A 17,197-nucleotide genomic window follows, 5' to 3' on the forward strand; every position below is an offset into this window, starting at 1 on the left:
AAATAAGGAAAAATAATTTTATTAATTTAAATAATAGTTTAAAGGTAAATAAAATAAATATATGTTCTTAGAAAAAAATATTTTATTTATTTGATAGAGTAAAATAAAGTTTCTTTTTATAAATTGATAAAATAAAGAAGCCTTGAGTATCCTAGTTATAAATAAAGATATATTAGGTTAGTTTTCTAGTTTTCACGCTTTTTCTTCCTCTCAATTCCCTTCTTTCTCTTCCAAGATCCTCTCTTTTTCCCGCTTACACTTAAACCTGTCTTATTAAAACGACAATCCCGAACTGGTTAATCGTTTAATTGTCGTGAAATTTGAATACCAGGCTTGGAACTCAGTTTCACACATAGCTCTTTGTTTTTTCCGGATACACCCAAATCTATTCCAGTAAAACTACGATCCTGGACTTGTTAACCATTGGATCATTGTGAAATTTGGACACCATGTTTGAAATGCAATTTGACACATCTCACCATTGGGATTTGCAAAATAATGTGTGTGGAGGGAGAAATTATCATCGCATACAGACAGTGAACTGGATGCTCCAATCTCTTCTCATTCTCTTTAACTCTTGGAAACCCTAACAGAGGAAATAGAGAAAAAACTTGAAGAATCTTAGGGAACCACTAGAGACACCGCTATCACTACTGGACTACACACGTGAATCCGCTTAGAGGTAAGGAATGAATTTATCGCAATTGGGGTTAGAATGAACATGTAAAGTGATCCTTAGAGGATCAAATTGAAGTTTATTTTGGAATTTTTATTGTATTGTAATTCTTTCTGTATGATTATGTGAAATTTATTGAGGGATTTTACTCCCCATGTTGTGAGAAACATTCCTATATAATTTTTGTGTGTTTTGGATAAGATTTACTAGATTAGCGTGATAAATTGTAATATTGGGATCATGAAATTGTGTATAAGTGATAAATTGAGTATGTGATCAATTGTGATAACATGTTGCTTTGAGATTATAACATTGTTATTGAGATTGAATATAAGTGCAAAGTTGAACATGTGTTAATTTGCAAGATACACATAAACATGTGATGGTGAATTATGACATTGTGAGATGTTAAATTGTGGTCATATGGTATGTGTTGGTTATTTAGAAAGATGTATAGGGTTGTAGCAAGAACAAAAGAAAGATATTGAACTGCAGAAGGTTGTATTTTTATTGAATATCATAACATGCATTTATACAGTAATAAGAAAATTAGAATCCCATAAAATCTGTTATTGATTGGCAAAACAAATGCCACAAAAAAGGGAATCGAATATTCTAATTCTAGCAAATTATTTGACTCTTTATTGCCTACAAATTAGGAAACTTAAAAGGATAATTTGACAGCTTCATGGGTCATTGCAATCAACAATATGATTGTGAATAAGTGTGTGGTTAATACTTGATGTTTCAATTACTTGTGTTGTGAGTTGTGAATTATTTAATAACCTGATTGGTGTTTATCTTGAGAAAAATGTAAATGCGCGAGGTGTTAAAAGAAAAGTGTAGGGTTCCAAGTTAGGAACCTGAGGTGTTAAATTGTAGCGCAATGTGTTAAATGTGTTTGAAAACAAGTATGAGGTCATGGGTATTGTATAATTCATGAGCAATGTTTACATGAAAAAGTTTAGGAAGGTGAGACCCTAACGAATTCTTTGGAGTCTAGACCTTGGGGGTAAATACACTTGGTTTGAGTATTCCTTTAAGCTTATGTTGATCCCATATGATTGGAACATTCTCGCAAAACAAAGTGACCTTGACTGGTCACCTTATGATTTTACTTAGTGAGAGTGACCTGACATACTCATTGTGTGGCGTGTCTTGTTATGTACTCTTAAGTGCCCTGGTGTTGTTTTTCACTAACAAGGTACCACATTGTATATAGGCTTGAGTCTTAGTATAATTGTTGCGTAATGCCTGTGAATTGTTTATTATGAAATTAATGAGTGTTGTTATGTCTTGACTCGAGTGTGTGATCCATGTGTAACATGATTGGTGACTGAAAAATGAATTTTAAATGATAAAGTAGTGAAGTAACATGAATTGTATTAAGTTGAATTATGTTATAAATACTTCTATAATTTATATTGATTATGTCTTTGTTTATCTGTATTTTACTTAGAAATGTAACAACTCACTCCCTGTGTGTTATTTGTGTTTGGATCCTGTGATGATCTCGAACCTGGTGTTCGTGACAGCAGATGACTAGGTGAATGACTTTAAAACATCTCGTGTTAGAGAACGCTGAGACACAATGCTTTGATAGAATGTGACATTAGGACATGAGTTTTTATTTCAATTGCATGATATTATTTTACTTTATTTTATTCCACTATTTAACAATATTTATTTTGTAAACTTTGACGGCCTTATTCTGATCCGGATATGTTTTTAATAAGTTTTATTTGGTAATAGTAAAGCGAATGTGACATTTTTACCCACATGAACTCTTTTATGCTTAAAATAAAATCATTTTAGTTAATTCCGTATTTTTATATGGTTTTCTTATTTATATGTATGTCAGGGTAGAGGGTATCTCAACATGAATGAGACAATCATAATGAAGCTTGATATCATGAGCTATGCTTGACCAATATTTGGTAACTGCAATAATGTTACTGAGAATAATCACAGCCAGTTGGTGACCAACAAAAAATTTATGCAAGGAAGATGGATATGGTTGTGATTTTAATCAAGTTGGTTATCTACCCCTAGCTTCTCAGTGTAAAAATGATGTATAAATCTGTTGCAATAACTGCATGTAATCATTAAGAATGTGGCAGAAAGGACAATAAAAATATGATGTTTTAATTTAAATCATTTATAGTTAGTAAAGAGGTTGATTTACATGTAGAGTAATCTATATTAAAATCATTGGTAAACACTTTTCCTGGTCAAGGGTAAGAAATAACTGCTCTATTATAGAGAATCAGGGTAGAAAAGGTGAAACAGAAGGAAATCACAACTTCGGCTGAATTCCTGACGGTGATAAGAACCATATTCAAAATGCAACTGCATGATGATCTTGCATTATAAATTCCTAGTCATTAGTTATGGAGTTGAACTCCATATCATGTTCTTCTAATGCTGGATATGGAAATTACTATTGACACAACCAGCTGCAACAATTCTATTTCTGCTGTATATCTGCCTTCTTGAAGAGTAAAATCTAGATCTTCTAGTGTCTTATAAGCAACCTGTGATTGATTTCCGGCAGCAAATGTATGACAGTTATTAGCTACCACTGACCTCAACTTGGCTCCAGCCACATTCTTTAACCAATCCTTTACCATCTATCAAATTTCTCATATGTGCCTCCTTCCACTTGCCCAAAGAGGCATACAAGTTAGCCATTAATACATAACTTTCGGAACTTCCAAGACTACTGTCTAATAACCTAACAGTTGCAATCTCCCCAAGCTCTACATTGCCATGAATCCCACAAGCATCAAACAATGGACCCCAAGCTTGAGCTTGGACTTCTGGTGGCATACCCTGAATTGCATCTAAAGCTAAGTGAAGCTGGCCAACTCGACCGAGAAGATCGATCAAACAGGTACAATGTTCTACTGTAGGAGCTATTTCAAAATCCTTTTGCATACTTTTGAAGTACTTCAGTCGCTCTTCTACCAATCCAGAATGGCTACAGGCCAGCAAAACACTAGTGTAAACAATGGCATCTGGCAATGGCATTATCCCTTCTGCAGTAGTCATTTTGTGAAAGAGGCTGATAGCCTCATTCCCCATCCCATGGATTGCATAACTATTTATCATGGAAGTCCAAACAGTTAAATCTTTATTTGTCACCCTTTCAGATACTTCTCTAGCTTTCATGATGCTCCCACATTTGGAGTACATGTGTATGAGAGACATTTGGACTTGTTGTTCCGATTCCAACCCGCTTAGAAAAATGTACTCTTCAATCTCTTGCCCAATGCCGAGTGATCCCAAAGCAGCACAAGCTGATAAAAGAGTTGCAAGGGTTGCTCCATTTGGTCTAATATCAGTCCTTATCATACTTCTAAACAGATCCAGTGCTTCCCCTGTATGACCTGAATGGACATTCCTGCAATCATTGATGTGCATGATAACATGCTCTTTTCAATGATCAGATCAAATATACTTCTGGCAGATGTAAGATTACCACATTTTGCATACATAGTAATAAGCAAATTTTCAATGGAATCCTCTTCACCACACCCGCATTTAAGTACAAACGAGTGAACAGATGAAGCTAACAAAAGCTCTCCTACTTGTATGCAACCAGAAATAAGATTTAGAAACACAGCAAAGTCTGCGTCAGTACTCTTATGTTGCATTTGATTAAATAAACCAAATGCTTCCACAACATGCCCAATTTTCACATAACCCCCTATCATAGTTGTCCAAGAAATTATTGACTTCTCATCCATCAAGTCAAAAATTTCCTTGCTTCATCCATTAGGCAAAACTGGACATACATACCCATCAGTGAGTAGGCCAGGGAGACCTCCAAATACACAATCCCAAGTTTGATCAAGCAGTAGTGTATCGACTTCCCCAACAAATGAAACCCGAAAGAATCCAAGTTGGAATAACCTGACAAAATCGAAACAAATGTGGAAGCAGTTGGCTCAAAACCAAGAACCCATATTTCTTTCAGGAAGGTCAATGCCTAGTCCATCAAAGACCCGCAAGAGTAAGCTAAAACCATGGCGTTCCACGAGACAACACTTCTTTGTGGCATTTCATCGAACACCTGTTGTGCAGATGCAACATGGGAACATTTTGAGTACATGCCAACAAGGGAAGTTTGAACAAAGGTGTCTGCTTGGAACCCAAATTTGAGGACATGCCCATGAAGCATTGTGCCATGTTGAATGGAAGGGAGGTTAGCACAGGCCTTGAGAAGCAAAGGGTAGGTGAGGTTGTTGCCATGGCACACTCTGTATATGTTTAAAGTTTGTGTGAAGAAGCCATTATTGGTAGAGTCTCGAATCATCAGGTTCCATAGGTAGAGTGACCTTTGGAATGACATTTACTTCTTCTCAGTTTGTAGCCATCTTTGTTTCTCTTGTTTGGTGCTACCAAGGAAAGGAACAGGCGTAAAGACATTTTGGGGATGTTAAAAGGGTCTTTTTTTCTTACAAGAATTTTAAAGAGACTTAGTATATTATATAAAATATCAATTTTTATATTAATCTTGTAGTTTTTTTAGCTGTAAAATCATTTATCAGAGTTTTATAATCAATCAATTGTAACACTTCACTTTCTATAGATAAAATAGCTAACTCATTCAATCTATCTTGTAACATTGTTGATTTTAGATATGATTTAAGCAATTTTAATTTTGAAAAACTTCTTTTAGTAGTAGCAACTCTTACACGGATTGTCAATAAAATTCTATATGCAATATAAACATTTGGAAAAGAATCTAAAGTTTTAATATAACTCAATACTTCTATTGGTGTACTAATTTCTTCTCTTAACACTTATCTTAGTACTTTCAATTCTGAAAATAAATCAAGACCATCAATATCAGTGTTCATTAAACCTTAAAATTTTTTCAAGATTACTACAATATTTTTTCAATTCATCCTCATCTAAAGCTTTAATTTTTTTGGAATCAAATAAAAAATCAAAAATAGTCTCATATTGTAAAAATTGTTCAAATTGTGTCTCAATAGAATTAATTGATTGATCTAATATGTATAAAAAAATACTCAATACGAAAAGATTCTTCAAGTGAATGTGTGATCTCATTACTAATTTTTTCATCAAAATGAGGTTTTCTATGAATTTTACGTTTTTCACGAAATTTTGGCTCTATATCCATTTCGATAGCCATTTTTTCTATGGATTCTAAAGCCAATGCAAACCCGTTTTCCCTATAATGTTTTAAATAAGTGATAAGACCTTTTAAATAATCTATAGCAGCATCTATATGCATATCTTTTGATTGTAGAATCTTGCTAACAGAATTGACAACAAACAAAATCATACCAAATATTCATTCCTAATAAAAATTCAAAATCTTTAAGTTCATGAGTTGCTAATGACATGACTTCACTTTTTAATTTAGGATCTTCACAATTTTTTGATAATTCAGTCAAAGCATCTCTTACCTTTGGAGCTTGAAACTTAATAGCTTTGACACTTTCTATTATACTTTCCCAAAGAGTTTGAGATAATGATTTAACAGAAAATTTAGATACATTATCTTGCAAAATTTTCCACCGTTTGGTAGATGAAGCAAACAAAGAATAAATACATTGTAGAACTCCAAAAAAAGAAATAGCTCTAGGAGACGAACTAGCCATATCACATAAAACTAAGTTCAAGTTATGACACCCACACGATGTATAAAATGCTCTAGGATTTATGTCTAATAATCTTCTTTGCACTCCTTGATTTTTACCCTTCATGTTGGAACCATTATCATAACCTTGTCCCCTTATATCATGAATATTAAGGCCATATTTTTTTTAAAACATTAACAAGCTCATTAAAAAGACCTTTTCCTGATGTGTCATCAACTTTTAAAAATTCTAAGAAGTATCAACACATCTCAAGATAAGAGTCATTTATTCTTGATGACTTACATCAGGAGTACAATCAAGAATAACAAAAAAATATTTTGCATCTTTAACTTTCTCTATGATTGACTTTTTAAATTGGAAGACTATCATTTCTATAAGCTCGTTTTGTATGGTATTACTCAAGAAATGATTACGAGTTTCATTACTTTTTATGCGCCTAACATGTTCTTGCATAATTGGATCAAATTCCGCAAGCATCTCAATCAAACTCAAAAAATTACCATTACCTTTTTCATATATCTTTTCATTTGTTCCACGAAAAGCAAGATTATTTTTAGAAAGATATTTGACTATAGCTATAATCCTAAGTAGAACCTTTTCTCAATGTTCCTTTTCTTTGTTAATTTGTTCTTGTATATGCTTATCAATTGTTTGTTTTGTTGTCAATCTCTTTTCTAGTTCAATCCACTTGGTCATATTAATTATATGTTCACGATTTGTTCCATGACTCTTAAGTTTGGAACCAAGATTCTTTCAATCTTTAGTCCCTTCATTTGCTAGTTGACTAACATTTGTTGAACCAAATAACTTACAGCAAAAACAATACATTTTGTCTAAATCTTTAGAATAAACTAGCCATCTTCTATCAAGTTTTTCTCCATTTGACAGTGTTCGTTGATAACATGATGAATAGAAATATCTATTATTTTCATCTTTTGGATATTGAAAATTGTCATGTCTGATAGGACCCTTTTCTATCATTAAATCTCTAAATTTTCCATCAATATTTTTCTATAGTCCTGGGTCATAAATATTTGTAGGTACTTCACTAGAAGTGTTATTATGCTTAACATTCCCTTCTACTCCTATTTCTAAAATATTGTCTTCTAGTTCTTGATTGAAATTATGACTATTTGTGTTGTCAGTATTATTTATAGGTGGTTGTTCTATCACGTTTTCACCATTGTCAGTATCATCTCTAGGTGGTTGTTCTACACCGTTGCCAGTATTATCTATAGGTGGTTGTTCTATAACATTTTTCTCGTTGTCAGTATGATCTATCAGTGGTTGTTCTATCACATTTTCACCTATTGAACTTGTTTTTGCGTCATTTTTATGAATAACAAATTTATCAAGGACACCACGTTGAGATTCAATTAGCTTTTCAACTTTTCGTTTTTTCTTCAATTTTTCATAACCAGATTCATACTTTCTATTTGACATTTTCTTTTTGTAAATAATCAAAATAAAAAAAATTAACTAAATATTAAAGAAATCTAAATACACTAAACTCTAAAATAAATATAGAAAATGATGATCGATGAACAGAACGATAGAACCTGGAATTGGAAACAGACAGAGATTTTGTTGTTTAGATGTTGTGTCAGGCGCAAGGGTGCTATGTGATACGTGTTGTATTGTTGTGTACCCAAAGTCATGCCCGTGAAATGAATCGTTCCACCAATCCACTGGGATGGAGATGAAAGGCTCCGTATGCGGGACATCGGGATGTATGCGGTTTATAGGCGTTCAGAATCCAGACGATGTCAAATCTAGAGAGGTTGAGCTGCAGAGACAAAGTTTGATCAATAGATAATAGGTTTCATTTAAGGGAAGGAGAAGAATAGATTTTTTTATGAATAGAAGATGAGGAGATGAAAAAACGTGAAGAATGGAGGCTGGAGAGTGAGATACGTTAGTTAGGGAATTAGGATGGGTTAAAGGAAAGTTAATAGGGATTTACTTTTTGGGATAAATAAAATACTTTAAATGACATTAATTGTGATATTGGTTAGTTTTTAAAAAGATTATATTGATTGACTAATTTTTAGGGAAGAGAGAGATTCTAAATTATTTAATTTTGATCCGTTAAAATTTGTTAATAGTTAGTAATAAAAAAATTTTAGGGGCCTAAAATTTTTTTTTTTTTGGGCCTTAGGTTGATACCTAATTTGTCTTGCATCTTGCACGACCCTGGAAAGGAAGCTTCCATGCATGAAGCCAATACCAAATGCTGATGTTTCAATTCTTTGTTTTTGTTGATTACTCAAACTCAACTTACTTCAATGCAAGTCATGGTGACTACTATATAAATATTTGTTTGTGCCTATGATTTGTGGAGTTATAACTATTTATTAATAATAGAGTCTAATTTCAGTTTTCTAATTACACTGTCAATTAGAGATTGTAATCAGTATAATATTAATACAATTATTGTAAAAATAAATAAATTTATCATAATAATTATGATTAAATAATAGTATAAAATATCAACAAATTGTTGGTATAATTGAAAAAACTTGATTGTGAGAAGATACATTACTACATGTTATTAGTTAAGTTACTCGATGTAGATTAGCCATCGCCTCATTAATGTTTCATACCAATAACAATACAATAATATGTATATTAATGGTTGGATGAGAAAAAATTTGGTCAAAATGCAATTTTCGTCCCCTATTTTCTAAAATTTGTGATTTAAGTCCTCCTATAATTTAATTGAGATATTTCATCTTCACTTTTAAAAAGTCACAATTTTAGTTTTCCATTTTTTAATTGAGACATTTCGTCTCCACTTTTAAAAAATTTGTAATTTTGATCCTTGTGATCAATTTTAAATGTTAATCTATATACTTTATAAACCTTGACTAACACATGTCTATTTATTATTCATATGACACATTTTTTTAATTATTTAATTGCTAACAAACTTAACTTATTAAAAAAATAAATAAAAAAAGTACATAGTCAAGTTTAAAATTGAGAAAGAAAATTAAAATTGTAGATTTTTTAATAAGTGAGGGACAAAATATTTAAATAAAAAAATAAGACAAAATTTGTGGATTTTTTAAAAATTGAGAACAAAATGTCTCAATTAAAAAATAGGAAAACTAAAATCTTTAATTTAAAAAAATAGGGAAACGAAAATTAGATTTTAGTCAATTATTAAGACTTAGTCTCTTTGTTGGACAGATTTAATAATATATAAACGAGAGATTATAAAACCAATTTGTTGGAGATAGTTCAATTTTAGCACCGATCTGGTTGAATTTGATTGTAGTATATTGCTGAACCTCAAGTCTTCAATTACTTTTCAAAGGATCCTTTCAAATTTAGTTTACCATAAGGACATAGAAAAAATTATCCATATTTTCTTCAAGCACAATGCCAAATATGCACACTACAACATTAGAATCACTAGATAGATAAAAATGTCAACCATATATCTATATATAGAAAATATTCTATGTACTTCCTTTCAGTCCATGCTTGATACCAGATTAACAGGAATTAGGGATATGAAATGCATATTATATTGAAATCAAGTAGATCTCAATGACAATGTATAATTTAAAATGGAAACCTTCGGAGCTAAACAACGTATACATATCTTTCTATATTTCCTATTGATAAATAAATATCCTATTGATTTCTTTTTCCTTCTATGGAACATCCAACTATTGCCAATGCATTTGTTTCTCCTGACTTCTGTTTTTACCTCCTTTTCTGCCTCAAGAAATTAACAGCTTAGTTAGGAGTGACGACATACATCTTACAAGCATGTGAATCTAATTCAGCAGATATTTCTCCCGAAACAGATGATTGTGTTGAATGCTGCAAAATTCAAAACAAATTGTCAAAACGATAACACATAAGCATTTTTAGATGCTTTGCATTGTAAAGAAAAGGAACAAAATAAGTCAAACTAAGTATCTCACCGCCCATAAATCTCTTGCTTCAACTGAAGTTCCAGGTTTCAGGCCTATGTCAGACCAGGATGCAGTAACTTTTGCTTTGGATGAACTTCTATTCCATAAGATCACTGCTACCTTGTTATTACTGAGAGGACCTGCCCAAACCTGCAACACTAGCTTACTTTTAAGAAGTTCTATTGAGTAATATGACATACAAGAAAAATTAAAATTAGTAACAGAACAATTTATATTGAATTTTTTAAAATTTACCTCAGAAATTGTTGTGACCACAGTATTAGTGAAGAAAAACAATTTTTGTCACTAAATTTGGTCACTAAATCACTGAAGACACAAGTGATTTTCACTTCAAGTACATATTTGTTAGTATCTACTTTATTTTTATATGATAAGGCAATAACACTTGAAAACTAGGCTGGTGCCAGCATCAAAGTTTTGTAGTTATGTGAAAACATGGAATATCATTATAAAGGAAGATGCTGACAACTTTATCCCCAGTTTTACTAGAAAAGAAACACTGAAAGGGAAAGGTTGTTACCTCTAAATCATTAGTACTTTTCACCTTCTTTCCTTGAACTCCAAGCTTGTCTGCAATATCATAGGGTTATTAGTTTTAAAAGCATTCTCTGTTTAAGAAAAGATAAGAAGGTTAATTTAGTCTGTCCATGCCTTGATTAACTGCAATAACTTCTTTGTTGCTTAGCAATTCTTTTGTGGTGGCATCCAGTGCTCTAATGTCACAACCAATCAACAAAGGAGCCTATATACACAGAAGAAATGTACTTAATGTGCAAAATACATTATTATATGGAAATGCCTAAGCAGCACGTGCTAAGTTTTTGTTGCAACTTAATTACCTTAGCTAATGACCATATGCTGAAATGAGCACGATATTCTTCTGTTGTCATGCCTCCATTTCCAACTTCTAGCATGTCAGGATCTATACACCAAAAAATGAAAATGTGAACTTTAGTTTCTTTAATATGATGTAGTAAATAGGAATTATACATGGACCTATTTCTTATTTATTTACTTATTTTAGTTGAAGAGCTAATTTTTATTTAAGTACTAAGCAATCTGAGATTGATAACTATGTCCAAAACTAGTGAGTGGTGAGAATGATTACCATTCCATCCTCCAGGTCCAGCATAAGAAGCCCATTTGTCATTTAGATCTGCACGAGATATCATACTGTGGAGAAAATATTATAAGTTTCCGATGTTGAAAATGAATATATGAAACATAATGATGCAAGAAAATGATTTCCTTAAAAGCGATACTCTTCATAACTTAATAAATAATGTGTGCACAGATAATGTAAAGGGTTTTACACTGTTATATAATCATAAACTGTCATATATAATAAGTTTGTTAATTTTTACAATAATTACCTTAAATGTCTTATCAACAAAATTCTTTTGATTAGTTGACAGAGTCAATTTTTTTACACAGAGAATGTGTAGAAAATAAACTCAACTTACTCATCATGTTGGTTCAAATAAGCTCCAGTGACTTTGTCAAGTGTTCAATAAAGCATGAATGTGATGCAAACAAGATAATGAAATTCCTCAAATTAGATTCATCTTATATTGACATTGAAGATATATAAATTTATATATCATACCACGCATGCTTACCTATCCCACTTATCTTGAATGTCTCCTGTTGTTCTCCAACTATTTCCCACACTTTTGGCCCAAGTTGCTGGATCTTCTGATCCCCTGTGTTTGAGAAAGCAATTAATAGTTAAAAAAAAGTAAATTTTCTGGCTTAGAGGAATAGTAGAGGAGATGAAATTCTAATTAGTTATACTTTCTTCTAGCTATATAAATTCCTCAATGAAATAGTGAAGTTTATCAGCATAATGTATGTGAAACATGATCACCAATCTGGCTCACCATTCACACAAAGAGAAGAAAATTGGCCTTCCAGTGTTTGCCAAAGCTTCACTCATTGGAGGGTACCTGTGTCACAAAATGTATCAATTCCTAGATTTTAGAAGCATGTAATTAATTGTTTGTGTGCACTTGAAGGTCACAAATACCTTTCTTTGGGGCTTATATTGTTATTCTCACAGTTATCATACTTCAAGTAGTCAATCCCCTAAAGTAACATTGAAAGTAGATGTTAATAAAATTAATTACATAGGATATATGTTGATATAAATGAAAAATGACTTTGAAATGAATGCATGTTACCCAGGAAGCAAATGTTTTTGCATCTTGTTCTTCATGTCCAAGTGATCCAGGCATAGTTTTACTGCACGTTTGATTTCTGCAGATAAATTGTCACAGATAAAAAAAATGGTTGAATAATCATAAATATACAAAAATCAAAGTTTAAGTTTAACATATGACATACCCTGCATCAGAATATATCCCCAACTTCAAACCATTTTTATGAACATAATCAGCTAGAGCCTTCATTCCGGAAGGAAATGTTGAGGCTTTGGGAACCAAATTGCCCTGCCACAATTTTACATTAGCCAAATTAAATATCACAGAAAGAAGATATTATATTTTGATATGCAATTTTACCTTTGAGTCTCGGTTAAGCTCTCCCCAACAATCATCTAAAAATTTATAGAAAAATAATAAATTAGTATTTCAATGCATAAATAAGCATAATTTTATACTATTAATGACTACAATAACAATACAAAATGTCCTACCTATGTTAATATATTGGTAACCTAGAGCAGCAAGGCCAGTTGACACCATAGCATCGGCTGCATTATGAAGAGATATAACACAACAAATATTGGCAAGAATATGTCTAGCAATCTAAATAGTTTTTTTTTTTTTTTTGTATATTCCAAATTCATGTAGTAATAGTTAAGTTACCTGTTTCTCGAATTAAGTCTTCTTTAATATTGCAGGCAAAATGGTTCCAGCTATTCCATCTGAATTTTATAATCAGTAATTGGTCATTGTGCATTTACTTTCATCACTAATGAAATCAGAGGTTTTTTTTTTAAACATCACTTTATGTATGTTATTTTTATGGTTACAAAAATAGCCTTCCAAGTCAAAACATTAAGTGTAAAAAACATAAAGAAGTCAAAACATTAATTCAACACTCAATAGTATGGGCTTCCAAAATCAAACTTTTATGGGTGTAGACTTGAGCTTCCATCACAAGTTAAAAATCAAACATATTTCTATATATCAATTTCAAAACTTTTTACATTAAACACTAATTATTTGAAACCTAAATAATTTGATGAGTCGAATGTATGCACACTCGGCACAACGGTTCAAGGGCTCATACAATAATGAAAGTTCCATGTTCAATTCTCATTTCTTGTTGGCTTTAGGCAAATACAAGGTTTGCTTTTGGTTATGTTAAGCAAAGTTAACTGAAAGTTAGTTGAAATCTGAAAAGTTAGTTGGAAGTTAAAAAATTAACTGAAAGTTAAAAGTTAAAAATTAGGTTATTAAATAAGTGTTTAATAAAATTAACTAAAAAATATAAAATGACAAAAAAATAAGAATACCATGATTTATTTTATTAAATGTAATAAGGAAATCAATAAATATATCAAGAATGAAAGAAAATATAAAAAATTAGAAGTTAGAAGCTAATGTTTTAAAAAACGTGACATAAGTAGTGTTTCAAAAAATTCTAGAAACTACCAAGAAGTTATTAAAAAAATTTGTTTATCAAACAATTAAATAAACTTTTCAGCTAGTGAAAAAAATTAAAAATTAATTGAAATATCTTGTTGAACATAACATTTATCTAATATAATGAAAATTCATAAATAAATAATTTATCCCACTATTGCTTCTTTTGGATAAGATGGTTGTATACAACAAGACAACAAATCTTTCTACTAGAGATGAAATGAAGAATAAATCATATAATAGTGGCAAAATAAATGAAAAATAGATAGCAAAATTACGTGACTATTCAAATTATCACATTACTTGTACATTACGGCTATAAACTTTATATTTTTGCTAATTTATCAAATAAGCATTATGTAGTTGTCACTGAAATTCGGCCTAAAAGTTGAAGATAAGATCGTTTAATTAGAAAAGTCCTTCAATAATAACAAGAAAATCATTAACTTTTTATTGGCCTACCCTAACCATAAGAAGTGGTTGGAGGGTCAATTGAAAACTCAATTATGAGTTGAAAGCTCAATCAAGGACCATTAATACATGGATCATGGATGTTGCCACTACAATAAGTAGAAAATATAAGTAACATTATGAAATAATTAATCCTTGGAGGAACTTGCACGTGAATGCTTGTGAGATCTATTTCCACACCATCATATATACAACTCCTAAATTATTTATTTATTTATATCTATTGATGATTTTAAGATATGGATTCTTGAATATTGGTGAATGCAATAAATAAAGATGGAACAAGAACCAAACCCAGGGTTTGTTTTTATTTCCTATAAGTGGCTTAGGTAAAACTATCAAATGCTACTATAACAACTCCTCTTGAACCTTAATATTTTGTGCAATTGATGCAATAAAGTCACCAAATGTCCTTTTCATCTTGCCAATTGCCAACAAGTCGGTGAAAGCTCAACAAGTAACGAAAAATTCCACAAACCCCAAACAAGAATCATAATTGCAGCTTAATCAATTACAAGACAAATAATGCCACCACAATGGACATGCCGTGGGAGCACTCACATCATCTTGTGCCATTCATGATTAAGTAAATTGGATGTAGTTGGGAGGACTTGACGGTGCCATCATAAATCATTGATTGATATGTATGAAGAATCAGATCAAGATAAGACATATAATATTATTGTTTATTGTTTTATATAATTTGTTTTTATTGAAAAGAATTAGTCCCATTTCAAATAGCTCTCTTAAATTCCTTCCCAATTTCCCTATTATCCCCTAAATGGTAAACTTGAATTGAAGATAAGTATTCTCTTCAATTAATATATTGATGCATACAGTGAGAAGACTTAGATATAATTTCATAAATATTTTTAATATTAATATTTAATCAGAATTTTAGTTTCATCTTAATAATTCGCACAATAAAAAATTTTATTCTAATCGAAGAACGACACCAAAAATACCTTAAAGTTGCATCTAAACTTTGACCACACAATAATTAACCAAGATTAATTATTTGAGACCATGCACGTGCATCAATATTAGACTATCACACTCTCATGCCAAATAGTATTTCAATTATTTGAGCATGTTAATTATATATATGCAAAAGCTAGGGGGACAAAGAAAAAAGAAAATAGGCAAGTTTGGTGGGAAAAGTGAAGAGAAAAAGAGGCTTACCCCATGGGGGGTGTATGGCCAAGTCCATTATCAAGCAGGTTTCTCCTATGTACTTCTTTAGGCATGATCGTGAACCCTCCTCTTGTTCTATTGAACAATAAACGAGCAGATGAAGAACTTGCATTATTGCTCAACATCACAAGGAGGCACAAGGCAAGCCTTGCCATCATGGATAAATTGCAGCTCCAATTTGATGAATATTGAATGATCATGTTGTATACCATATACTATATGAACATATAAATGTGTGTGTGTATATCTTTATTGGAATTTGGAGGGTATTGACGCTGCAAAAAAGATATTGAACTTTTGGGTAGGGCAGGGTAACCAAGGTGAAGAAGAATAACAACAAGGTAGAAAGGGAGGAAATTAAAGAAGGAAATGAAACTTGGCGGTGGCTTAGAGCTTACTGTTATTGAAACAGTAAGACAAAAAAGCCAATAAGAGGTAGCAGCTATAGCTAGCTTTGTGAACTAGCAAGAGTATCGTGCAATTTATTGTGCAATATTGGAAGAGTAACTTGCAATTTATAGAGCAATGAGAGTGGAAGTGAGGTTTGGTGCAATGGACCAGCTTGTCTTTTTTTAAATTCATAATGGACCAGCTTGTCTAATTCTTTTTTGGTTTCTTACATCATTTTCTTTTAGAAAAAAATATGTTCTAGATAATTATTGTTTAACATTAAATATATATATTTCTCACAATAAAAATTTAAATTTTGGTTTGTCATTAGGAAGAACTAACTCCTTGTATTAGATCTAACTTCTTTTAATGGATCAACCTGTCTCGTATAGGTATATAATAATATCTACTAGTCAACCTCGAATACGTTTAAGTTCTCACATATTTCTGTCCGATCAATATTTCGCAAAACATTTATAAACTGTGTTTAGATTAAAATTGAGAAAATTCTTTTACAAATTAATTCTAATGCTTAAAATGAAGAATAAGAAAAATAGTTGTTTTTGATAATTAAAATATATTCAAACCTTTCAGCTGAAATTCAAACATTATTTAATCATTCAATTGCTTATTGTATAACAACTGAGGGGAAAAGAGAATATAATGCACTTAATCCCGCCGGAGAAGCAGGAGAGAACATCTGAATTCATCCTTACTTTATGATTTGGATTCACTCTTGTGCATAATAATCTCGTGTGCGGGAGAGAAAATACATAAATAGTGTATTTACAATTATATAATTGTGATGATAAAAATTATGTGTTTTTTGTTGCGATAAAGCTTATTGCAGGTTTACTGCTATAAATTAATTAGTTATTACTAATATTATTTATGTTTAAAAATTCATACAACTACAAGTCATATTTCTAACACTCTTTTAAGACCAAATAAATTTTAATGAACTAATCTATAAGTATCTGTAAGAGAAGAAAATAAAATAAATTTAAAGTTAAATTGTATCAGACTTTTTATACAAGTTAAAATTAATTCATGTTGATAAACTTGGCTAAACCCAGTTAATGTATCTACAAACACCTATAAGCTTTACACTACTCGATATTCTTATCCAGAGATATTGATTAGTTGAATTATTTGTGAATTACCTAAGTTTATCTATTAAATGTTTGATCTAGTGTGTTTATTTTAATAAATATTAAACAGGCTTGAACTGACTTTAAACCCAATTATAAATTTTAATAACCTAATTTAAGT

The 17,197-nt window shown here is 31.1% G+C and overlaps 2 protein-coding genes across 3 annotated transcripts; both read right to left on the bottom strand.

Annotated features, from left to right (window-relative positions):
- Positions 1-3,247: 3,247 nt before the first annotated feature.
- On the bottom strand, positions 3,248-5,030 carry LOC100787847 (pentatricopeptide repeat-containing protein At2g29760, chloroplastic). Its single transcript, XM_006588202.1, has 4 exons — positions 4,752-5,030; positions 4,478-4,667; positions 4,172-4,385; positions 3,248-4,079 (listed from the first exon to the last, which is right to left on the bottom strand). Exons 1-4 carry the CDS (start codon positions 5,028-5,030, stop codon positions 3,248-3,250), a joined length of 1,515 nt encoding a protein of 504 aa, XP_006588265.1.
- Positions 5,031-9,822: 4,792 nt separating this feature from the next.
- LOC547845 (alpha galactosidase) lies at positions 9,823-16,031 on the bottom strand. Of its 2 annotated transcripts, none has more exons than XM_041004839.1 (15): positions 15,524-16,031; positions 13,088-13,146; positions 12,916-12,972; positions 12,782-12,816; positions 12,606-12,709; positions 12,443-12,503; positions 12,289-12,347; positions 12,143-12,208; positions 11,882-11,965; positions 11,371-11,435; positions 11,102-11,184; positions 10,914-11,004; positions 10,783-10,832; positions 10,251-10,391; positions 9,823-10,146 (listed from the first exon to the last, which is right to left on the bottom strand). In XM_041004839.1, exons 1-15 carry the CDS (start codon positions 15,745-15,747, stop codon positions 10,060-10,062), a joined length of 1,266 nt encoding a protein of 421 aa, XP_040860773.1. In that variant the 5' UTR covers positions 15,748-16,031; the 3' UTR covers positions 9,823-10,059.
- Positions 16,032-17,197: the final 1,166 nt, after the last annotated feature.

The sequence above is a fragment of the Glycine max genome, chromosome 9, assembly GCF_000004515.6.
Source record: "Glycine max cultivar Williams 82 chromosome 9, Glycine_max_v4.0, whole genome shotgun sequence".
NCBI lineage: Eukaryota > Viridiplantae > Streptophyta > Magnoliopsida > Fabales > Fabaceae > Glycine > Glycine max.